The 26,093-nt window shown below is 40.3% G+C and overlaps 1 protein-coding gene across 3 annotated transcripts in view; it reads right to left on the bottom strand.

Moving 5' to 3' along the window:
• The window catches only part of THSD4 (thrombospondin type 1 domain containing 4), a 696,080-nt gene that overhangs the window by 71,967 nt on the left and 598,020 nt on the right, over positions 1-26,093 (bottom strand). For all 3 annotated transcript variants that reach the window (XM_066592520.1, XM_066592521.1, XM_066592522.1), the window contains one exon: positions 23,202-23,406. In XM_066592520.1, the coding sequence (XP_066448617.1) occupies positions 23,202-23,406 (205 nt within the window). The remainder of the gene's footprint in view (positions 1-23,201; positions 23,407-26,093) is intronic.

Genomic DNA, 26,093 nt, shown 5'->3' with positions numbered 1-26,093 from the left:
AAATCATTCTGTATCTTAATCAGCAAAGGTACAAGATAAAAGGATTGAATTACAAATATTCTTTATGATCTTTGATGACCAAAAGGTCCCATGATTGGACAATGTTAAAATAAATAAAGAAAACATACAATATACTTATATTTCAATGAATATATGCAGATGTACCATATATACTCGAGTATAGGCAGAGTTTTTCAGCACATTTTTTAATGCTGAAAAAGTCCGCCTCAGTTTATACTCGAGTGAGGTAAAAACATAAAAAACTCAATACTCACCTCCCAGCTGGCGTCTGTTTCCCCGGCGCGATAGTCTCCCCGCTGGTGTGGTAAGCTGCTTGGGAATTTCCCTGCCATCAGCGCTGTGTAAGTAAGTGCTGTGATTGGATGAAGTGCCAGCCAATCACAGCTGGCGCTCGATCATTCACAGCCATTCAGTCAATGACATCACCGAATGGCTGTGAATGGTTTATCAAGCGCCAGCTGTGATTGGCTGGCACTCGATCCAATCACAGCGCTTACTTACACAGCTCCGACGGCGGGGCAATTCAAAGCCAAGCAGGTAAATGAGAGTGGGGAGAATTCTCAAGCAGCTTGTCGCACCGCTGGGGAGACCTTCGCGCTAGGGACACAGACGTCAACTGGGAGGTGAGTATTGTGTTTTTTTTTAACCTAGTATATACTAGAGTATAGCTAGGCTTGTACTCAAGTCAATAAGTTTTACCACTTTTGTGGTAAAACATTTTGACTCTGCTTATACTCTGTTCGGCTAATACTCGAGTATATATGGTAAATAAGGGGAAATGTGCGTTCACATATATCAGTTTATCTAGCTTGCTCTTCAGTTCCTTAATCCCTAAAATATAGATAATGGAAGAAAAAGATGTCCCTTGCCAGATAGTAGTGATGAAGGTCAACAAAAAAACTGGGACACAAGACATGTATATCTAAGGGTTGCGCCTTATTCCCAGTTTTTTCTTAACCTTCATCACTACATTTATCATATGTCAACCCATGGGTTGCATGGATACAGGGTTGGCTGCACCCAATTTCCCATGCGCAAACCTCTTTTACAACTTTACCACCAGGATACCTAATTAGGATAAGTACCTTTCTACCACCATTGCACTTTACCGCCACTGGAGTAACTCCACTGCTTTTTCTACACCATATCCACTATCCTTGCCAGAGAGTGAAACATGACATGTAATGTTTCTCTTTCTGGCTTGTGAATACGTGTCGGTGTCAAAACTGATGCCACTGGAAACAAAACTGACCCCATTAGGATTTAATATGGGGTCATATTGTCATTGGTTCCCTCCAATTAATAGTAAAAAGCTAAAGCGAAACTGATTACAAAAGTGTACAAGACAATGTGAGGGCTGAAGCTGTATGTACAAGCCTTAATAGGTTTACAGTAGGTTGTCCATACATGATATGTGAAACATCTCAAAATGATCATGATCACTATTAATCCATGACCTAAAGAATGTTTTTGTTAGCACATTAGAAATATTGTGCAATACAATATATGACTATTTTAACCTACTGTATATTATTAGAGATGAGCGAGCATACTCGTCCGAGCTTGATGCTCGTTCGAGTATTAGGGTGCTCGAGATGCTCGTTACTCGAGACGAACACCACGCGGTACTTGTCTCGATTAAACAAGGACTGACCATTGAATTCAATGGAGCCGGCAATACAGCCGGCTCCATGGAAAGCAATGGGCTGCCAGCGAGCGCGGGATGAATTTTCGGGAAGGACTTAAAAATATAAGCCCTTCCCTGAAATTCATCCAGAAATGTGTAAAAAGTAAAAAAAAATAAAAAATACTCACCTTGTCCCGGCAGACGGAGTTCAGCCGCGGCCAGCCGGCAGTTCTCCTGAACTGCTGTGAGTAGTCTTTCAGCTGTCATTCAGCTGAGAGCTGCCCCTGATTGGTCCCTGCGCTGAGCCAATCAGAGGCAGCACTCACTCACCCATTCATGAATTCATGAATGGGTGAGTGAGAGCTGCCTCTGATTGGTGAGGCTGTGACCAATCAGAGGCAGCTCATTCAGCAGGCGGGGATTTTAAAACCCCACTTGCTGAATACTACAGAAAGCAGTTCAGGAGAACTGCCGGCCAGATGCGGCTGAACACCGGCTGCAGCGGAAAGAGGAGTATACATTTTTTTTATTTTTACACATTTTAGGATGATTTTCAGGTAAGGGCTTATATTTTTAAGCCCTTCTCGAAAATTCATCCCGCGCTCGCCGGCAGCCCATTGCATTTAATGGAGTCGGCTGTATTGCCGGCTCCATTGAATTCAATGGGCTAACATCGTTCTTCTCTGCCACAGCTGTTAAGCTGTGGCAGAGGAGAACGATCTTTATGCTGACAGTGCGGGGGGTGGGGTCTCACTCTTGCCACTATTGTGGCTTAATAGTGAGACCTCAGAGCCCGAAATGCAGCCCTGCATGTTGCTCCTCGCCTGCCCTATCCATTTCTGTGTTTTCTACATGACTTTGGTGATTTGCTAAGATTTTCACAAATGAAAACCTTAGCGGAGCACCAGTCATATACAAAAATGCTTGAGTCGCCCATTGACTTCAATGGGGTTCGTTACTCAAAACGAACTCTCGAGCATCACTGAAAGTTTGACTCGAGTAACGAGCACTCGAGCATTTTGGTGCTCGCTCATCTCTATATATTATATGTTTATGACAGCTTAGTATTTTGTAGCTGCAAAAATCATATCCTCAACACAGTGGGTGTTCGTCACAAGGTATAGGCTTTATATTGGCAAGATACACAAAATTCCAGAAATATACATTTAAAGTCAAGCAGTTAAATCTGAATAAAAAATTAATTACATGATTCAGTAGTTAAATCAATAGTTTATTCAGTAGTTCAAGTCCTGCATAAGTAACTGTTAAATGAAAAGGCCAGGCCAGAAGCTTCAGGAAGGTTAATATTGGAAATTCAAAATTCTGTCTATTTACCCAGGTTCTGAAAAATTTTTTGAAGGAAATTACACTCTAATTTCAAAATGAAGTGTTTAATCACAGTGGAAAATTAAAGTTAATATGGTAAGAATTTGGACTCTGCAGCCGGGAGGTCTAAGGATCAAGTAGACCATTGAATGAAACTTTCGAGCAATTGCAGAAATAAAACTTGTTACTAAGTCCAATTATATTTTTTGATAAAATGAATTTAATAACATCTCCACATGGGCAATCTTCAGTACCTGTGCTCCAAAAGCCTTGCACTATATTAACATCTCAGGTTTCAGGCAAAATAACAGATTAAGTAAAAATAACTATTGTTAAAGTTAACAAACTCATCATTTCATACTAACAAAATGATTAAAACTCCTGCAGGAAGGTTGTATGTAAAGAATCTATTAATTTTAGTCTTTAAAAAGACCTCATAAAGTACACTGATTTTGGTTTACAGTAACAAGTACAATTTGCACACTTGGCTTGGCTGACATGGACATAATGCAACCACTCAGCACTTACTCCAGAGAATTAAACATTACATCAAAACTTTAAATGGTGATTTGATTGTAAAATAATAACCTTAAGCAACTATGTTAAATAGGGGTTACCCTACTCACTCAGCAACATAAATACATTTCTAGTTCACTCTTCATGGGGCTATATGACATCACAGCTTATGACAATTATCTACTGATTTTTACAATTAACCCGCATGTTAAACTTCCTAAAATCTAGTAATTTACTATTTCTAATTTCGAAATCAGTATGGAGAAACTTACAAATCCTTAGTGTTACTTTGTCACAAGTTCTTCCCTTTCTTACAACTTCCTATTTGTTTAGGCCTCAGACAATCTAAAATGTTTTGTAATAAGGATTGCCACAAGCTTGTTGTCTATTATCTCTTGGTTTGAAAAAAAAAAAAGGAATCCATTCTTTGGTTATGCCCAAAATTAGTTGAGAAAAAAAAAAAAACCCGTTTCGGCACGGGACAACCCCTTTAATAGCTTTTTGGTCAATTAACAAAATGCAAAGCGAACGAAAAAAAGAGAAATCTAAATCAAATCAATATTTGGTGTGACCATCCTTTGCCTTCAAAACAACATCGGTTCTTCTAGGTACACGTACACACAGCTTTTGAAGGAACCCGGCATGATGGTTTATCAAAAATCTTGAAGAACTAAACACAGATCTCACGTGGATTTCGCTTTAATCTAAACTTTTCTATCTCTATCTAGATTTGATGATGTTGAGGTAAGGTCTCTATGGAGGCCATATCATCACGTCCAGGATTTCTTGTTCTTTATGCTGAAGTTAGTTCTTAATGACACTGGCTGGATGTTTGAGATCGTTATCTTGCTACAGAATGAATTTGGAGTCAGACGCCTTCTACATTTGAAAAAAAATCTTTCCTTGCAGCATTTTTTCCACACCTGAGTAAAACCTTTACACAGTACTGTATAATCCTACCTCATTAATCCTATCTGCAGTTATACAGTGTATACAAGTCTTAGTCATTTCTTATATAGCTGAATTGCAAAAGCAAATTTGTACATATCTCTGAGGACAATGAAAGCAACAGTAATGTATGATAGTATATGCCAAGATTTCTTTCAGGAGCAGCCAGGCTGATAGGAGGCAATTAAACCATCAAGGTAAAAAAAAGGAGATGGTAGTAGCTAACGAGAAACTGCTTGTGGCTTCTGAACTACAGCTTGAGAAATATGGCTTTACAAGATAAATGTATCTTTGTACTGTGTTTTTCATGGCAGATATGTCTCATTCTTTCAACATTTTTCATTCCAATAGAGACTGACATCATAGATATAAATCTTTTTCTTAAGCTTAAAATAATATTCATTACATTCAGATTCTCTTCAGCTCTTGGCATCAGTCACTGGAAACTATACCAGCAACATTTATTCAGTAAGTTTTAATTGGGCTCCTGGGCAACAGCAGTTAAAGGAAACCTCATAGACATCAATAGTACAACCAACCACAATTGAGAACATTATATTGATTAGACAGTAATTTTGATATGTGCTTTATAGTGAAATATACATGATTGTAAGAAGACAAGTGGGTCTTAAAATGTGCCACAGTTTATTACAGTGGCTCATGCTGGATGGTAAATCTGGTGCATCTATAGACTAAGTAGTCCAGTGGTTCTCAACCTAGGTTCAATCGAACCCCAGGGGTTCGGTGAGTCAGTCTCAGGGGTTTGGCAGTGGTCAAGACACACACTGTGTATGTTTGTACATTCCGTTCACACCACTCGTATGATTCGTGATGCTCTCCACTGCGCATGTGCTAGGCTAGGGGAATTCCTGGATTTTCTCCACTAGAAATGGTTTATTTCTTCTTTTCTGGTTAACCATACCCACGGGCCAATCAGGAAGCTTCTTACTCTTAAGAGGTCAGGTGGGCCAAGGTCCTGTTTGTATAGAGTAATTTCTTTCCAGGCCCCCAAGCTTCTGCACTGTAGGTGCTGTAATTAAATTACTCAGTTTCTAGCTCTACTCCTGTCTTGGCTACACTTAGCTAAGTGGACTTTGACCCCAGAGCAAGTTTTTTCTGTAGTGCCATACTTCGGGTCACCACACTTCCTAAAGCTGCCTGCACACAAGCAGATTTGCGCTGTGGAATACAGGTTGGCGTCCGCACCTCGGATCCACAGCAAATGCAGTTCATAGCATGCTATTGGAAATCAATTTCTCCTGCACACTCACGGAAACCAATAGCGGTTTCTGCGAGCGGAGGAAAAATCACAGCATGCTCTATTTTTTGCGGATTCCCCACGGACGGCTTCTATTGAAGTCAATGGAAGCTGTCTGACCCGCAGCCGGCCCACAATTGACATTGTGGATAGGTTGCAGATTCTGCGTCATCGCCTAGTGAAGGTTTGGGAAAGATAAAAATCTTTTTAAAAATCTGTAGTTCGCAATTGTGATGGCGGCTTGCCGTAGCCATCTATAGTACAAAGAAAATAAAAAGACAGCTATGGTTGGATGCCGGCTGCTGTAAGGTAGGATTCTGCTTCGGGCTCCCACATGCAGAATCCGACCTGTTAGTGTGCAGACAGAATAATATTTTAATCCATTTATACTAACTATGTCGAGAAGAAAAGGAAAGTGGTCAGACGAATACGTGCAATATAGATTTTGTATAACGGAATGCAATGGGAGTCAGCATCCTCAATGCATGATTGGCAATGTCGAGTTGAATAATTCTAGTGTATCACTGGCAAAACTAAGAAAACACTTTCTACAGCTACATGGAGATGGGAAATATAAGAACATAACGCTCACTGAATTTAAGGTGAAGAGAGCCAGATTCAATCATATTTTATTTTTCCAATTACGAAGGATTCAGTGAATGCATGTATGAAACTTGCGGGGTTCACTACCTCCAACAAGGTTAAGAACCACTGATCTAGTCTAACTCTATACCACCTGTTAGTTTAGTTAGTTTTACAACAGATTATGCTTCAAAAGTTGTATTTAAGTCATGTCCCTTTTCTGTGAAGCCATGCCTTTTTATACCTGGCAAAAATAGTGTCTAAAAGTGTGTACTAGAGTTGAGCGAACATACTCTGCCGACCTTAATGCTCGTTCGAGTATTAGCATACTCGATGGTGCTCGTTACTCGAATGAGCATCAAGCCGTGTTCGACCCTGCCGCAGTTTTTGGCTCCTCCCCGCTGTGACGTGCCTGTTTTGGCCCCTCCCCGCTGCAGCGCGCGTCAATGGCAAATTTTTTGTCTGGCAGGCAGGGGAGAGAGAGAGAGAGAGAGAGAGAGAGAGAGACAGACGGACCTAGAAAAAAGCTCGGCACCTGGTGTCTCTCATACAAAAATGCTCCTGTCTCCCATTGTAGTTAATGGGGTTCGTTACTCGAGTAGAGCTCTCGAATTTTACGAAAAGCTCAACTCAAATAACGCGGACCCGAGCATTTGGGTGCTCGCTCATCTCTAGTGTCTACACATCCCATGGTGCAAAGCATGTAAGACCGGTTTGAAAACGGATGCATTTTCAATCGTAAATGTGCATCCATGTGTTCTATGAGATAATTGTCAAAGCAAGCCTGATCATTTCTCTTTGTTATTTTCTTACTAGAACCAGTGTTTCTAGTGGCGCAATAATAATATAATATAGTGAAAGGGATTGGAGTTGGTCAAAATATTTCCGTGCAAATAGTAAGCTATTGCTACTATTTGCAATTTTGCAGACCATGTGATTTACGAACTTCAGCAGCTCGCTGAGGACACATGTTCACCAGTCATTTTCGCACATGAGCTGCATGTGTTTTACGAGCTTCAGCTGGTGGCTGAGGTGAGATTGTGGCTTTTTGCTGTATAATGTGAGCTGCATTAGCTTCATGGTGGTGTTGAACCCTCTGTGGTGACATGATTGTATGACAGCGACGGTCTATTTAACACTGGACAACGGTTGACAATTCGATGAAAGCTGGACTGCTGTTGGTGGCATTAGCACTTGAGATGACATGAGATGTGAAGATAGTAGTGGAGGACTATGCTTCAATGTTGTTGTTTGTCAATATGCACTGTAAGCTATGTATGTGTACATTTGTGAGGTGTCATTTATTGGAGTCTCTACACAGGTGTGCAGCTGTCTCACAACCAGGTACAAACTGCCAGACTAAGTACTGTTGTGGCCGAGGGGGGTTGTGGGGGATGTAGTCTGTCCCTAATCCCTTATTCAGTGCACAGGGATGAAGGACCTGAAATGGCATCACCATCATGTGATCGGAGGCTGAGTTCAGAGCCCTGGTGGCTGAAAACATGATGGTGACATCATCACATGTAACTCACACAGTCGCTCATCACTCACAGAGAGGCGGTTGTTAGTATTTTGACTCTGGTGGTTTGATTGTGTTTATATGTTCTTACTTAGATCAAAGATGAAGTACACATTGACATATATTGTAGGAATCATAGTGAATAATGGGAAATGGTTTTCTGTAACATTTTAAAGAATTTTAACATGTATCTTTTAATACTTGCATCCCCCATATAACAACAACTCTGGAGCATCTTTTCTTATAACTGCATTGTGGCATTACTCTGCAATGCCTCAGGAAACTTAAAAAATTGACAATGGTCTAAATTGTCCCTACACATACTGTCAAGTCATACTGTGTATGGACAGACCCTACGAACAAGGGAAATCATAATGCTCAGTTGTAACTTTAGCCATACATTAACAAGGATAAAAAACAAAGGAATAACAATGTTCTATGAAAAGATGTTCCAGCATTGTCATCTCATGTGTATACACGAAAACAATCATGTCAAGATAACCGATAGGTCCTTCTTAAAGGGGATGTCTGGGAGTTTAAAAAATTAAACTAGCAGCAGGAAATGTTATAAAATGTAAAAAGAACACCCATTACTTATCCAATAATTCCCCTGCTGCTCCAGTGGTCATTGGCAGTCTTTGTTTACTTTCCTGGAGCAATAACTGCATAAATCAAAGTAACTGCTACAGTCAATCAGCAGCCTCTGCAGACACAAGCTGTACATACAAGCCAGTGATTGGCTACAGCAATCACATGGATGTACAGAATGAGACCGCTCCAAGAAAATCAACAAAAACCAGCAGGGGCCACTGCAGCTGGAGCAACAGGGGATTAAACAGGTGAGTATGGTGTTATTTATACTATAACATTTGCTGCACTTATTGTAGGTTATTTATTTTTAATTCCCAGACAACCCCCGTAGGCTGCTCAGTTAATAATAACAGAGATTAATTGGGTTGGGAAGGGTATCAGCCCCCCTTAAGGAAAGCACCTAGGAGGTGAGTGAGAAGACTTATAAGGCCATACATGCTCCTCTGGAAAATATGGAAATAAGGAACATGGAACAATACCTCTCCATCACCACCTACTGGATGGCAGCATTCCTGCAAATCAATGTCTGACCCTTTATACAAGTCTTTATAACAATGATTGGTTATAGTGAGAGTCCGGAAGGCACAGCTGTATGTTCATGGTTTTCAATTCCCAATCATTGTTATAAAGACCTGTATAAAGGGTCTGTCATTGATTTGCAGGTATGCTGCCTTCTAATAGGTGGCACTGCAGAGGTATTGTTCCATCTTCCTTATTTGCATAGAGATTAACTGTTTTGTTCTATCCCATCCATCCATCCAGTACACCAAAGTAATAGTCTCTTCCTTTTATGTAAGAGTAAGCAAGAATGTAAATCTGTATTAGAAAAAAAACATAGTACTAAAAATACACAGTGGAATTAAATATTAATGCTCTTGACACAAGCAGTTACAACTTTAGAATAACTAAATTCTTTTGCACAGTGTGATAGATACCAATGCCTAAAAAGCTCAAGGAACACCGCTGACAAAATGGAAGTAAATACAGTACTTTCAAAGAAAGGTACAATTTCCATGTGACTCACAAATAACATAATTGCCTCTCAAAACAATGTATTTGCAAGCAAATTAAACTTTGCAAGCATAAACAAATTCTATATAAAATGGAGATCAGCTTGGCTTCTCCAATTTTTGTATATTAAAGAATCCGTATGGAATGTCAAATGTTAAAATAACAGAAAATGTAAGAAAAGTTTACTAACCCATATTTTTTTAAATAGTAAATTTAAAAAGTATGCATTCTTATAGTCTTAGGTGGTCTCAGACAGCCATAATTCGCTGCGAGGCAGCAGGCGGCAACTGCATAATGACATTGTGTACCTGCTGCGTGCCATCAGTCGCCATGCACTATCTTGATGTGAATGTGCGCATAATAAATGCCAAGATAGAACGTGCTGTGATGTGTCTTATGCGTCTTTTTTGAGCAATTTGTATGAGCAGTAACATGTCAGCCAATGAGAAATTGGTGCAACGTTTTACGTGCGCGAAACCTATGCACTTAATACGCTGTGACCACACGCTTGTGTCAGCAGAGGCCTTACAGAGTTTTCCAAAGGCTGTATGATATTGCATACAATATATGTGTCTGCAAATAATACTCATAGGGGACCAGAGGGACAGAGTTGTTGACAGACTGATACATTTCTTCACAGGTTTAAATGATTATTTCAACTGTATGCATTTATACCTTTAACAATCATATATATTAAAAGTCAGTTATGCACCTGCAAAGCTCTCTCCATTATACAGATGTAATAAACAGTTGGCTTTTATTGTATCATATGTCAATTTAAAGTTTGCTGCAATGGTGCATTCAAAATGTTAAGTGTCAAATTAACGTTTGATACATCTGCAGTTTATGAGATATATTAAAACAGGGCAAAGTTCAAACTCAGCTTTTCCTTTAACCGATGACTTGTCTCTCCTTGCTAGCTGAAGATGGGTTCATATAAATTTGATGGAGAACTCAGGACTCACACCTCTAATGATCAAAATTTCAGAGATGTCATTATGACATGTCAAACGTTTTCTTAAAGTGCAATTACATCTTGAGCTCTGTTCATATCCCCTGCCACAGCTGTCATAGCTATGGCAGAGGATTGCAATCTACTCCCGTTGCTTTCAAAGGGGTCGGCGCTGTAGTCGACCCCATTGAAAGCAATGGGATGCAGGCAACCCCCCGCAGTGATTTTCAGGGAAGGGCTTGAAATATAAGCCCTTCCCAGAAAATCATCCCAAGCTTCTGTAAAAAAAAAAAAAAAAAAAAAAATATATATATATATATACACATACACACACTCACCTCTCTGCTGCTGTCAGGGCTGCAGCTCATCTTGCTGCTTGGCTCCCCAGAACTGTTCTGAATCTCTTTCAGCAAGCAGGGATTTAAAAATCCCCACCTCCTGAAAGGGCTGTGTCTTATTGGCTGAGCACTCAGCCAATCACAGGCGGTGGTAAGCCATTCATTGCATGACAGCTGAGCGCTGCCTGTGATTGGTCACAGCGCTCAGCCAATCACAGGCAGCGCTCAGCCATTAATTGAATTCAAAGAGCTTCAGAACACTGCCGAAATTGCAGAGACAAGTCGTGCCGAAGCCCTGACAACAGCGGAAAGATGATTATATAGTTTTTAATTTTTTTTACACAAGCTAGGGATGAGTTTCAGGGATGGGCTTATATTTCAAGCCCTTCCCCAAAAATCACTGCAGGGGTTGCCTGCATCCCATTGCTTTCAATGCGGCTGGCGGCTGTAGCGCCGTCACCATTGAAAGCAATAGACACGGAGCCATGGTCAAATGCATTTTGCTAATGCTTGGAGAGCTTTTTTTTTGCGCACATAGGTGTGCAAACAAAAAACAAAATGCTTGTCTGACTGAGCCGTCAGGGAACACAATCAGAAATCTGAGTTTTCAGTTCCATAGCCATGCTGCATCCAACTGTGCAGCTTCGCTAATTAAATTTCTCTAGCTATCCTAAAAAAAACTGCAGTGAGTGTACAGAACTGTGTAAAGGTTTGGGGCAGGTGTGAGAAAAAAATGCTGAAAAGTAAGAATTAGAGATGAGCGAGTGTACTCGGAAAAGCACTACTCGCTCGAGTAATTTGCTTTATCCGAGTATCGCTGTGCTCATCCCTGAAGATTCGGGTGCCGGCACAGAGCGGGGAGCTGCAGGGGAGAGCGGGGAGGAACGGAGGGGAGATCTCTCTCTCCCTCTCTCCTGCCCACTCTCCCCTGCTCCCCGCTGCGACTCACCTGTCAGCCGCAGCGGCACCCGAATCTTCAGGGACGAGCACAGCGATACTCGGATAAAGCAAATTACTCGAGCGAGTAGTGCTTTTCCGAGTACGCTCGACCATCTCTACTAAGAATGATTTCAAAAATAAAAGTGTTAGTAGTTTTTTTCTGTCAATTAACAAAAGAGAAAATCTAAATCAGATCAATATTTGATGTGACCGCCCTTTGCCATCACATCATCATCAATTCTTCTAGGTACAATGGAACTCATCAGGGCAGTTTTTCAAAATCCTTGGAGAATTAACCACAGGTTTTCTGTGGGTGTTGGCTTGCTCAAATCCTTCTATCTTTTCATGTAATATCAGACTGATTCAATGATGTTGAGATCAGAGCTCTGCGGGGGGCCATATCATTACTTCCAGGACTCCTTGTTCCTTAAAATGAAGATAGTTCTTAATGACATTAAACTGGATGTTTGTTGTCATCTTCCTACAGAATAAACTTGGAGCCAATCAGACGCCTTCTATTTTTTTTAAAAATTCTTAGTTTGCAGCTTTTTTGCACACCTGCCTAAAACTTTTACACAGCTGTCCCTGCAGTGATTTGCTATCTATATGTCAAACTCCTAACCATTCTTCATTGGTAAGTTCAGAGCTCAATAGGCAATTCCAATAATGGATCTCTCTCTCTATCCTACTTCCATTTTGCCAGTTTTTTTTCACACTGCTATTGTTGTGGTTTCTGTGGGAAAATACATTTCAGAAACCTCCTCAGGGATATTTAGTATAATGTGCTGTGTGAATAACACTAACCTGACCACAGAAGCCACTAAAGTGTGCAGTAAATAAGTGCCGGCAGGAGCAGACTTCACACAGGGTTTACTTGTAGTCTGTGATTGTGGTGCAGCAGCTGCACCAAACTGATGAACATGGGCCTGCATAGGAGCTGTATACACAAAATGTTTTGATATTTTTAACTCCTTCCCGCTCCTGGACGTACCTGGTACGTCATGGCAGCCTGGTACTTCCCGCAACATGACGTACCTGGTACGTCCTGGAGATAGCACGGGATCACATGTGATCCCGCGCTATCCCGCAGCGGGAGCCGGCTGTCAGTCACAGCCGGCGTCCCGCTCCAACAGCGGGGGGACATCGGAGATGCGCCCGCCGCTGTTAACCCCTTCCCTGCCACGATCTAAGTAGATCGCGGCAGGGAAAGAGTTCACAGAGGGATCGCGATCCCTGTGTGTCTCCGGCCGGAACTCGCGATGTTATCGCGAGAGCCCGGCCTGTCACCATGGCAACAGGACGCCAGACACTGGCGTCCTGTATTGCCTGTGCCTATAATCGCTGTACAAGCGATAAGGCATGGCAGAGCAGTAGCTCTGCCATGCCTTATGACAGCGATCATAGGCACACTGATGTAAGTCCCTCAGAGGGACTCAAATAGTATTAAAAAAAAAGAAAAGAAAAGTGTAAAAAAAAGAAAAATGTAAAAAAAAATGTAAAAAACCCCTTTTTTATGCTTTTTCTAATATTAGCATAAAAAAAGGGAAAAAAAACTAAAACCCCACATATTGGGTATTGACGCGTCCGTAACGACGTGTACAAAAAGTTGAACACGCTTTTTATTTTGTACGACAAAAAGCGTAAAAAAAAACGCTAAAAAACAGAGGCAAAATGCTAATTTTTAGCATTTTGCCTCACAAAAAATGCAATAAAAGTGATCAAAAAAGCCGTACATTTCCCAAAATGGTACCAATAAAAACTACAGCTCGTCTCGCAAAAAATAAGCCCTTAAAGAGCTCCGTACATAGAAAAATAAAAAAGTTACAGGACTTTGAATGCAGCTATAGAGAAAAAAAAAAGATTTCCAAAAAAAGGGGGTTTTATTGCAAAAAAGTGTAAAAACCTAAAAAAAATATAACAATTTTGGTATCGTTGTTACCGTACCGACCCGCAGAAAAATTTTAGTGTGTCATTTATGCTGCATGATTAACGCTGTAAAAAAAAAAAAAAAATCTATGGCAGAATTGATGCGTTTTCTCTCCCTGTTATCATTAAAAAAAAAAAAAAAAAAATTTACGATATTGTCTATATACCCAAAAGTGGCACCGATAAAAACTACAGATCGCCACGCAAAAAACAAGCCCTTACACGGCCGCGTCCACGGAAAAATAAAAAAGTTATGGCTTTTGAAAAATGGAGATGGAAAAATACCAAAAAATCGCTTGGTCCTCAACGCCAAAATAGGCCGTGTCATTAAGGGGTTAATAAATACTATATGAAAATTTGCTTCCTTTTTGTATGTTAGATTGAAAGGAACAAGCACAGAAATTATTATAAAGATGCACAAGGTCTTAAATCCTGATCTGTCCTTTCTTCCTCCACTGAGTCTATTGTGACACAATGGGCGAGACTTTCCGAGGGAACGCCCAAAGATAGGACATGCTGCGATGCGATGTGGGAAAAAACACGTTCATGTATATGAGCCAAATCAAAAGAATGGGGTTCAAATTTATGCGAGATTTGTGTATCTCACAAGGCAGAAATCTCACACGATTTTCTTGGCGTTGTGAAAGCAGCCTAATTCTGCTACATTCTTTACTCATATTTTATCATTTAAAATATTAATACCAACCCTCTTCCTAATTCCTAACCTCAAATACTATAACTCTAACAGACTATATATACCTCAGTTTCTCTTGAATAGAAAAGGTTCATCCCGATCAACATAGATGTCAACATGCCCATTTGTCTCTTGAAGGTAGTTGTTGAGATACACCACGGTGTAGACTTACTTACTGCACCGTGTAATTTTGGTGATCTCAAAATACAGTAATCAACAGGAGTGTCTGCCATTCATCTAAAGGGCTGCTCACATCATGTTCTAACCCTTTCCAATCCACTGTCTGACGTCTAAAGACATTCTGATTGAAGCCTGTACAGATCCGATGTCGGAAGATGTCCTGAGGGTAATCTTACTGTATATTACTGGCTGCTCTCTTGTCAGGGGCCTCACCAGCATGTCCCATACCGCAGTACTGGCTCTAGCCAGCAGATGGCACCATTGTATAACGCCAGAAAGAGAAAACCCCCTAGGAAACCCTGAATCCAAATTTGGATTGCAAAGGGTTAATGTATATTTAATGCATATATTAAGCATACATAAAAAATACAGATATATAATTTTAAGCATATGTGTATTGTTTTTAGTGTAAATATGTTAAATATACAGCCATACATTTCCATACGTTTGTCTGTTTTTACATATATGTATATTTTTTCATTGTGACGTTGTCTTTCTTTTACATGAAGATTTGTGGTTGAACACTTTTTTTTGTTTTTTTTTCTAGCCATTTGAGAACAAAAAAAATGTATGCTTCAAAACATGGAATTGCACAGCTTTTACATTTTCAAACGTTTCTTATTGACTGCAATTTAGAAAAAAAAGTATATACATCAGGCAATACTTTTTTGTGAGACAGAAAAGCTATGCTATGCTTTTCTATTTTACTTTTAAAAGGTTTTTATTGAAAAAAATTTAGAATCTTCTAGACTAAATTTAATATTTCCAGATTCCTCCAAATATTGTTGGAGGGCATATGGTTCTACTGGAACTGTATAATTATTTGACCCTTTTGGCAGGCTTCTTACAAGCTTCTGAGAGAAATCACAAACTCATCTTAGCAATAGATCCTGCTGCTCCCCTGTTGTTCTTGAACCTCCAAGATATTCCCAAATCAGCCTGTACTTTCATAATCTTTCTATTTATGGCTACTAAATTGGTTATTGCACAACATTGGAAAAGCACCGTTTTCCTAAACATTACAGAGGTAATCATTATTTTAAATATAACCTGCACTATGAAAGCGTGCTAGCTATAAAGAATGATCATATGAAGGAGTTCTCAGATACTTTGGGTGTTTTTAAGGCCTCTAGCAAACAGTTCAATTTTTAATATGAGTTTTATCTAAAGATTTGCTATGCTTTTCTATCGCACAAAAAAGCATATACAAGTGTAGGTGAGGTCAAATGCAGTCAAAAGTATGCAGTTTTGAAACATATTTAACCAGTTAGTTTACAGGTACATCATGCAATATGTTCTAATACTTTTTTGTATCAAAATGGATATGCCAAACAGATGGCTAAAATTTCATATAAACAGCCCCTAATATACACCGAATGATGACTACAATAGGAACATCTACTCAAAAAAGGGTTGCGCTACCTTTTTGGATGATCATGGACAGACTTTCAGACATTAGGGAACAGATTCCACAAGGTGGTAAACACCCTTCATACTCAACCCACGTCTACTGCAGAAGCTCCATCAGTTAATGCACATTTTGCAGATAAGTTGGAGCAGATCTTATGGCCCTTTCCAGCATATCCCAAACATTTTCAATGGATTTGTAGTCCTGTGAGTTTGGGGGCCAAGGCCATGTGGAGAATTCATTGTTGTGATCCTCCAACCACTCCCTAGTGATCTGCGTTTGATGACATGAAGTGTTGTCCTGTTGAAAGATAGCATGGTGGTTGTGGAAAACTTCCTGATCATATCGGTGCAGATGGTCAGCTACCAAGTTCCTGTAGCATTCACCATATTCAAGGATTCAATGGTCCTAGCCATACTATGAAAATGCTCCCTGGACCAAGTCATTACCACCACTGACTTCTTAAACCCCAATGGTACATCCATAGTATACACCCTCATGCTCTTTACACCACATGTGGACGCAATCATCCCTATGGTCCACGTTTTTTAATATTTTGGTTCAGTCTAATTACCACACCCCACTTCACACACAGTTGGCAATAGTGGACAGGCAGCACCTAAGCCTTTCCATAAGGAAGCTTAGTTCCTCTACACAGTGACAGTAAAAGACACGCCACCCTTCTCTCTTCTCATCATGGATCTTGTAAATTTGTCCAACTTGCTTGTTGTTGTACTGTTGGGTCAGTTAGTCAACTGTGGCACATGGTTGCTAAGATACTAGATGTGCTATCCTTCATTCGCCTCTAAGAAAAACTATGCAAGACCTGTCACTGTGTGATCTTCTTTCAGATGTCTGTCCATGGTTCAACCAATCTAGATATTTTGTTGATTCCATGATTCTATGTGATACTGTTTCAGAAATACTGGCACTACACAGCCAGGTACCATCAATCTGCTCATGGTCAAAGTCACTCCAGTCACCATGTTTACCCATGACTGACAAATGTTGCCTTCTGATGCATAGAGGAGAGGTCAGCATGTTATCTGAGAGTAGATCCTGATGCGGGCATCATATGGTATCAAGTTACTGATCACAAGATGTCAATCACCAGCTGTTTCAAAAGTAGTGATCATTCAGAGTATCCGAGCAGTTTAACAATTTCCCTGTATGCATTGGTAAATTCTAACATTTTCATTGAGAATATTCATATTGTACATATAAAAGTAACTTGCTACATATCATTAATGTGTGTAATGCAGTAAGTGTGGACCAATTGTGCCGCTAACCAATTTGATTTTGGGCTAATCGTGAGCGCAGCTCCAAAACTTGCCTGGTATTCACCCTTTAACCCCCTTTTAGTCTCCGTTTAGGGACAGTTGACCGGGATAGATCAAAAGACACCAGAGTGTGTTACCAGAGGAATAGGAACAGACAAAATTAGAAAGACAGGCTGAAGTTAAGCTGGTAGCGTTCATGCAATATGGTTGAACAGGCAGAAAGTCAGGGACTCACAAGATAATTCAATAGTATGGGTGAAACTAATGGTCTTGTAAGCCTGCATGGTGCACTATGTATACTTAAGGAAAATGGCACCCTATACAAGCTTATCTGTGTGCAGGTATAATATAAAGCAGCCACCCCTTTAATACATCATGGGTGTGAGTGGTTGTTCTTCAGTATTTTGCATTTCTTACTTCCTCCACATGGCATTTTCCTTTTGCATGCTGCTGGGAACTAGTCTTTTTACCTGCGCTTATACCATTGTAGCATTAAGTATGGCAATTATTTTTTGTGATTTTTGTGTGAATTTTATCCTTTTTAGTGAATTATCATTAATATGTGTGTAATGCAGCGGGTGTGGACCCATTGTGACACTGACTGATTTGACTTTGGACTAATCCTGAGGGTAGCTCCAAGACTTCTATGGTCTTCACCCTCTAATCCCTTTTTTAGTCCCACTTTAGTGATGGCTGAACCAGACAGATCACAAGGCACCAGAGTCTGTTACCAGAGGAACAGGAAAAGACAATCAGTATAACGAGCCAAGGTAGAGGCAGACAGCATTCTTGCAATATATACAGGCAGAAGGTCATGGCAGATGTTGTTCAGGCAAAATGTAGTCAATATAACGGGCAAAACTCAGGATGGGCAGAGTTTAGGAAAACAAAAATCAGGATAATCAGGTACAGGGTTAAAAACCAGAAATCAGCAGATTCTGTATTCAAAGACCTTCAACGGATTACTAAGAACATATTACCAGTGGGGGAAGGTGCCTAAAGTAGCCCGGGAAGAGCCAGGATATACTCAGGACAGGAACGTTGTGTGCATGTGCTGGCCTTTTAGGAGGTGAGACTAGCATGTGCCCGCCCCCTATGGATGTCACGTACCGTACAGAAGACCAGAAGGATGCCAGCTATTGTGGGAGAAGGAAGGTAAGAGGAGGCACTGCCAGCCATGGCCGTTGGGTATAATCATGTGTCACTATACATTGTGTTGAAACATTTCATATGTGAAATTTTATTATATTTTGTACTGTTTAAACTATGATTTTTAAACAAAACAAAAATGCAGCAATAAAGATTCTCCATATTGTATCTGAACAAGCATACTATATTAAATCCTTCATTATTCAATTATTAAATATATGACAAGAAATACAATAAAAAGCTCCATTCTTCTAAAATGTCAAATATAAGTACAGGTGAGGTAAGCTGTGCTTAAATACTTAACCTCTGCACCAAAAGAATTTACCCATATATACATTTACAGTATCACATTCTTTACTTTAAGGGACAATACTAAACCTTAACACAGGGTTGCTTGTTCATAAAGGCTGTAGTGTTATTTGCTAAAATATCAGGTGCTGTCTTAAATACTGTAATACTTCTTAGTTCCTTATCTTAATCCAAAGGAAATCTGGGCATATACGATGACAAAGATCCCCAAAGTTTTATAATAAACACACATCAATAGGTAGTGTAAGTCCGAGAGGGAAATATTTGCATATATTAAGGGTATCCTCTGGTTTCAGGACAAAATTTTGTCCAAGAACTGGAGGGGGGTGTATGATCTTCTTAGTGGTCTCTCTGTTCCATCAATACAAGGTGCCATTTTCAGGTGGCCAAGATGACGGCAGTCGTCTTAGGCACCCAAATGTATTACCTGGTACTGGTAAAAGGGAGACACAGCCAATAAGATCATTTATATGCAATATACCCCCTTCTCCCTCCAGTCCCAGGGCTGAATGTTGTCCTGAAACTAGAGGGTCACTTTGAAGGGTTTTTGCAGCTTTAAGAAAAAAATCCAAAGTTAACTGCTTATGCAGCAATGTAAAAAGAGACCAGCAGGTCAAAATGGTAATTTCAATTATGGAAAAGCGGCGGATTTAAAGGTTATAAATGTGTCCAACTATCATTTTGTATGTTCAGTATAATTTAAAAAGAAGGGTGGAAAAGTAAAGCTGATATATTAACACATGAAGTGACATATGACAGCTAGAATTACATTAAAAGATAGAAATCTTCAGATTTGTAATGCACCTTTCAAATATTATCCACAGAACCTAGATCAACTAAAACAAGCAATATGTTGGGACACGTTTGAGGAGAAGTGGATCACTAATTTCATATCAGTCGTTTCACGAAGGGTGCCCACATCAAATATCAGTAAAGTGTATTTAAAACTTGAGTTCTTCTATCTTTTCATGTAATCCTGGCATGTATATTCATGGATGAATAATTCAGCTTTGCTTTTACACCATGCTTTTTGAATCACCCAGTATATATCTAATAATATTTATTTCATTGGGGTATGTTTTGATGAAATGGAATCTTGTATGTAGCTTATTGTATTTTTGCACTAAAAAAGGTAAAGTCCCCTGGTGCAAGTACCAAGTCATGACTGACTCCTAGGGTAGGGTGACATCACATCGTGACATTTTCTTGGCAGAATGTTTTTGCGGGGTGGTTTGCCATTGCCTTCCCCAGTCATCTTTAACCCCCCCCCCCCCCCCCCCCTGCAAGCTGGGTACTCATTTTACTGACTTTGGAGGGATGGAAGGCTGTGTCAACCTTGAGCTACCTGAACCCAGCAGGGATTGAACCTGCAACCTTCAGGTCGTGAGCGATAACTTAGGGCTGTATTTCTGCTGCCTTAACACTCTGCACCACATAGAGTTGATATTTCATGCAGACTCAGGACAATAGTAGCCTAGCTTTATTGATTGATGTAAAGTAAAATGAGGAGTAATTTCTTGATGTACTACAAGTAGTGAGTTACTCTATTTGTGATATTTGCAATAAGCAACTGCCATTAGAAATCCCCTTTAATGAAATCACATGCTACATTAGTTGTAAAGGACTTGATCACTATATATGCCTCTCTACGGGATCCACCATATATGATGCCATGGTCAGAAAGTACAAAAGCAGCACAATAATTAGTGGAAATTTGTATTTTGTTACCACGTCTTAAGGCCCTTTAACACACAATGATTAAATCGCTCAAAATTAGCACAAAAGCCATTTTTTGAGTGAAAATCGTTGGATGTAAATATGCCCATCTTTCACTTTTCTGCCGAACCAGGATTTTCAGTTCAGTATGAAATCTATCAGCAAAAAAGCTGATAAGACTGACCACATGCTGTGTTCTGCCTGGGGAGCGCTGATTACATTGTCTCAGCTGTCAGCCCTGTATCAGAACAAAGGGAATTTATTCAGAAAACAGCGGGTGGTCTGTTCTCTGAATATAGCTCCTGGTGGCTCACAGGCTACTAATTGGTACTAATAGGCATTAGCACCAAGTAGTAGTTTATGCAAAATGATCGCTCAAAAGCCATCTTTTGAGCGATCATCTTTGCGTGTAAAGGGGTATTTAGTTGCAATGTCTATGGACACCATTGTCTTAACAGTCTTACCTGTTCTATACCTTACTCTTTTTGTAATTCTAACCCCTTCTTAAGTATATTTCAATCTTACAGTTCCCTAAATAGTTTGCACTCTAGCTTTATGAGGGAATCCCTTTCACGTAAGGACCTTTCAAAGCTGAAAACCTGAATTCACTATCTGAGCCTTCACCTGCCTTTTAAAAGCAGGAATGATGCGGAATATAATTGTTCTGGTATTTCAGAGGTTATTTACATGTCATGGTTGTGCCCAATAATTTATTGTTAAAATAGCATCACATAGATGTTATCTAAAGGGAGTATTTGTGTCCTTTTTGACCTTTAGGCTGGGGTCACACTAGGCGTATTCCCGCCGGAAATCACGCGGTTTGGCGGGACGAGATTGTGAGAAATCTCTTGTGGACGAGATTCTGAGAAATCTCGTCCACATGGCTGGCCAATCCCGAGATTAGCGGCCGCAGGCGGATTTGCCACCGCGAAATTCCGCGGCAAATCCGCCCTGTGTGAGCCCAGCCTTAGTGTTAAATTCATTACAAGGAATATTCTTTAAAGTGTTCCACTGTATAATTGCTGTATTTTCTTAGTCTTCACATATTTTAGTGTGATTGTTTGAATATGTATTATTGAGGATGAAATTAATTGATACTATCTGTATCCTCTGCTTTCTACATCCTAGGGATTACCTTGGATTGCCTCATTGTGGCTAGTCTGAATGTGATGTATTGTGTCTGTGGATCTAGCTACCTTTTTCTTTAGAAATAATATCTCTTTGCTCTTTCTTGCTCTTGTCCATTTTTTTATCTTCTTTACAGCCTGTCTAAAGTTCCTCTCTCATCTGAGTTCCTGTAGTGTTCTGTCTTATTCAGTCTTCTCTTATCTTGACTATTGTATTCATCAGCTTAACACTGACATCTCTAAATTTTCTTATCTGTTCATATGAGTGTCTGAATTCCCTTTCTATCTGAGAAAAAAGCACAAGCAATAGGAATTTGAGGTTCTTCAAATACAACAGATTTCTATTGTATTCCTTTTGTTCTGTCCCAATCATCATATTCCAAACTCTGGTAAACCACTTGAATGACGTGCATATTACAAAAGTATATGCCACCATTTTCTGTAGCAGGAATGAAAAGTCTGAAGGTCAGATACACTCAGTTCAGCTTTCAACAATAAAAAGTAAAAATGATGACCCACAGAAATCCATAAAATCAATAAGGTACATCTGGAGATTGTATAAAGGTGAAATGAAAAAGAACTCTTGTAGCAAAACAATCTTCAGTGAAGTTAATCATATTTTAAGATGTTGCATTGTTTTTCTTGGAAAATGTTAAAATTACATTACATTATGTATATACAGTATCAGGGGTGTAACTATAGAGGATGCAGGGGATGCGGTTGCACCCAGACCCAGGAGCCTTAGGGGGCCCATAAGCCTTCTCTTCTCCATATAGGGAGCCCAGTACTATGAATGAAGCATTATAGATGGGGGCCCTGTTACAGGTTTTGCATTGGGGCCCAGGAGCTGCAAGTTACGCCTCTGTACAGTATCTATCTATATTACACACAAGAAGTAAAATGCTGCTTAAGGTATCCTAAACAAAGCTAAATCTGAAGTCTTGCATAAATTACTTATATTAGAGAAGTCTTAGTTCTACATGTCCATGAGAAATGCATAAGTGTACATAAGAACCCAGTGAACCTAATAAAAGGGAACCCTGTCACTAGATTTTCAGAGAGTAAACGCGCACCTTGATGTTATAGTGCAGGGTAATACCTTTCTATACATCTTCCTATCAAAATTATCTGTTTCACTGTCTTTGATTAAAAAAAATATGTTCTAAAGCAGCGTGCACGGCCCATCAAGAGCCACCTGGGCAGTAATACTATGGTAAAGAGTCACGGTTGCATCCAAACAACATTTTTGGATTCCAGCACCGGGGAATGAAAAATTCAAAATTTTGATTCAATCATCTTAAAATATATCATATCGATATGAGCGATGACTAAGGTTGAGACAAGTTCGAAATGTTTAAGTGGCAGTACTGTATACTGATATGATGTGCTTTAAGATGATTCAATAAAGATTTTGGATTTTTAATACCCTGGCGCTGGTATCTAGAAGTGCTGTTTGGATGTCGCCGATTGCTTGCAGTCTAACAAGCCATCAGGTGGACTGTGACTTTGGAATCTTTATACACTGCATTCAATGGATTATTCAACAATGGTGAGTTGCTGGTAGGGGTGGCAAGCCTCCTACAAAGTAAGCTGGTAAACCCCAATAGAGGGAGTTCGTTAGATATGTCCCATTAACTCTGGGCGCTAAATAAATCTGCATGTACTCTTCATTGGCGTTATTCTAAAAATAATATTAAGTGACGGATAATGTGCACTACATGTCCCTGAGAGTAACCCTTAAAAACAGGCATGTTTGAGTTAAACTGAAAGGAAACACAACTTACCCAAATAGTTGTTACTTTTTGTCATTTCTGTAACATTGATTTTTATTGCCCCCTCGGGAATTTCCACAATTTTATGGTAGCCAATTTTGGTAAGTACGTGCTTGAAGACGCCTGATACAACCTTACAAGCGGTGTTATCTCCTCCGCAAACGCCACACTTATCAACTACTTTGTCTGATCCCAAAAAGTCATCACAACCGATTATCTGTAAAAGAAAAAAAAGGGACACTAAGACAGTGGCAGGCAAAAAGAAGCTTATATTAACTTGTAAACAGCAGACAATGCAATAGGAAAGTTATGGAAATACAGTAAATGTGATCATGTAACATACAACCCATTAAGAAGAACATAAACTTAATACTGCCCTGGATGACTCAATCTACTTAAAAATTATTTTCCAAGTAAAGTCAGTACACAAGTACTAGGAATTTGTCTGCATTCAGCTTTACTCGGGTTTCTTGGAAATCTGGTTTGAATTCTAACATAGCCTTAAGTGTGAGCTCCAATCACAACTACACAACAATACATTGTGAACATACAGTACTTTTCTTAAACAATAACTCCTTAATATAATATCATCATTGGAATGGTTGCCTTCAGCTCAGTCTGGACACAATCTGAATCTCCTGTAAGGACTGTCAAAGTGGGAATCAAATTTCCCAGTCTCCTTGCTACTTATAAACAGACCATGAGAGCCGAGCATGTCACCATGCGCCTTCTGCTAAAGGAAGTCATTCTAAGGCCGCCTGCACACGAACGGGTCGGATTCTGCATGCAGGAGCCTGCAGTGGAATCCCACCCTGTGTCCAGCCAGCATCTGCACATACCTGTCTTTTCTTCTGTACTGCGGATGGTTGCAGCAGGCCACCTCGGACCTATGCAGTACAGATTTTATAAAATGTTTACTTTTCCCTAGCTGTCACTAGGATGTGACAAGGAATCCGCAACCTGTCCGCAATGTCAACTATGGACAGGCTGCGGGTCAAACGGGTTCCACTGACTTGAATGGAAGTCGTCAATGCATACACTGCACGAAAATAGAGCATGCTGCAATTTTTCCTCTGCTCATGGGAACCACAATTGGTTTCCATGAGTGTACAGGAAGAATTGATTTCCCATAGCATGCTGTGAATGCAATTCGCTGTGGTGCAGATACCGACTGCGGGTTCCGCAATGCAAATCTGCTTGTGTGCAGGCGGCCTTAGGCAGATTTGTTTAAGTGATCTTGGAATCAGGTAGGGTACAGAGGCTTAGAGATCAGTAGGTCTAATGGTTCTCCCCTGAATGCCGCTGTCGGTGGAGGGGATCAAGCTTGCCATGCACATTATATAACGTAACGTGTAGGTTGAACTTGACTCTTCTTGGATATCTACTGTTATGGAAAATAAAGATCAAGTCATGTTGATCTTTGGTTCCCCAGACTAATCTGAGCACACATGTTAATGGGGAATTTAACAAACAGCAGTTTATATGTATATTGCCAGGTTTGCTTTCTGCTTTTCAAACAGATTTAGAAAAAAATAAAAATGCCTTTATGTGGGATGATTATCGCCCAAATATTGCTGGAAACAGCAAATTCAGGCGATAGTCATACTGTGTACACAGAGCAGACAGGGCACTGAGCGAGAATTCACTCACTTGTTGGAGTCACTTGGTTTTTAGCTTGCCTAAAAAACAGGCGAGTATTGGCCTGTGTAAACAGGCAGTCATTCATCTATGTATGACTGCCTGTTTGCCATGAATTTGCGCTCAGTCTTCATTCTCTGAACTATCGCACCTGTGAAAGGACGGGAGTGATAGTCGGTAGGACGGTTGTTGGGTACTTATGCACCTGATAATCATTCCGTGTAAAGGTACCTTAATAAAGGCTGGCTGGCATAGATCTCAAAAGAAGATTCAACCTAAGGCCTCCTTCCCACGGACGGATTTCCGCCGCGTAATACGAGGCAAAAATCCGCCGTGTTGCCCGCAGCTATTAGGTTCTATTGAACCTAATAACTCAATGCTCACGGTGTGGAATTCCATCGCGGATTTCCGCACCGTAAAGTCACCCGTCCTCACCCGCGGCATGCTCTATTTGCCGCGGGTGTACACGTGGACGGCTTCCATTGCAGTCAATGTAAGCTGTCCGTTCATGCTATCTTCCGCTGTAGCACAGCGGAAGATAGCGTGAAATCGCCTCTCCGCCTACCGCCGCGTCATATGATGCGGCCGGCCGTGTCGTGTGATGCTGTGGGCGTGTCTTGTGATGTGGCTGGCGTGTCACATGACGCTGCGGCGCGTCATGCGAAGAGTCATGTGGGACCCAGGATGCCGGATCCGCTGGTTAGTATGGGGTCTCTGGGGGGCGCCGTGACGGGCTTCGCCGCGGAATATTCCGCGGCGGAGCCCGTCACGGCCCTGTGCAGCCGGCCTAACAGGCTAGGACAATTTTAGGTAATGAAACATAGCTTTTTCATGACACATATTTTTTGCACATTATTCAAGAGTTACAATTTCTCCATGTAAAATTGTGCAAAAGCATTTATGCTGCTGAAAATGACTGCTTTAAATATTACGTGAAATATTCAAGCATCTCCAGACAATATGGGATGCAGGGCTTTACTATCCATCAGTGCCACTGAAGGGTTTAATTGTGTTGCATAACCTTTACTTTCGGATCTCTAGAAATTCGATTTTGGTTCAGTTTTTGCAAATTGGATTCAATTATTCTATCCCACATCCATGCTATTTAATCGGTCTTAGGTCTTAGAGTTGGGCTCATGCTATCGCAGGTCTTAGAGTTGGGCAGAGGGACAAGGTAGGTTTGTCCCATGTCTCTTTTATTATTTCTTTTAATAATAGAGCCTTTTGGTGAAATGATTAGAAAAAATGTCACTAGGGTTTTCAGAA

The sequence above is a fragment of the Eleutherodactylus coqui genome, chromosome 2 (genome assembly GCF_035609145.1).
Source record: "Eleutherodactylus coqui strain aEleCoq1 chromosome 2, aEleCoq1.hap1, whole genome shotgun sequence".
NCBI lineage: Eukaryota > Metazoa > Chordata > Amphibia > Anura > Eleutherodactylidae > Eleutherodactylus > Eleutherodactylus coqui.
The sequence above is the reverse complement of the archived record's forward strand: the minus strand, read 5'-3'. Positions and strand labels throughout refer to the sequence as shown.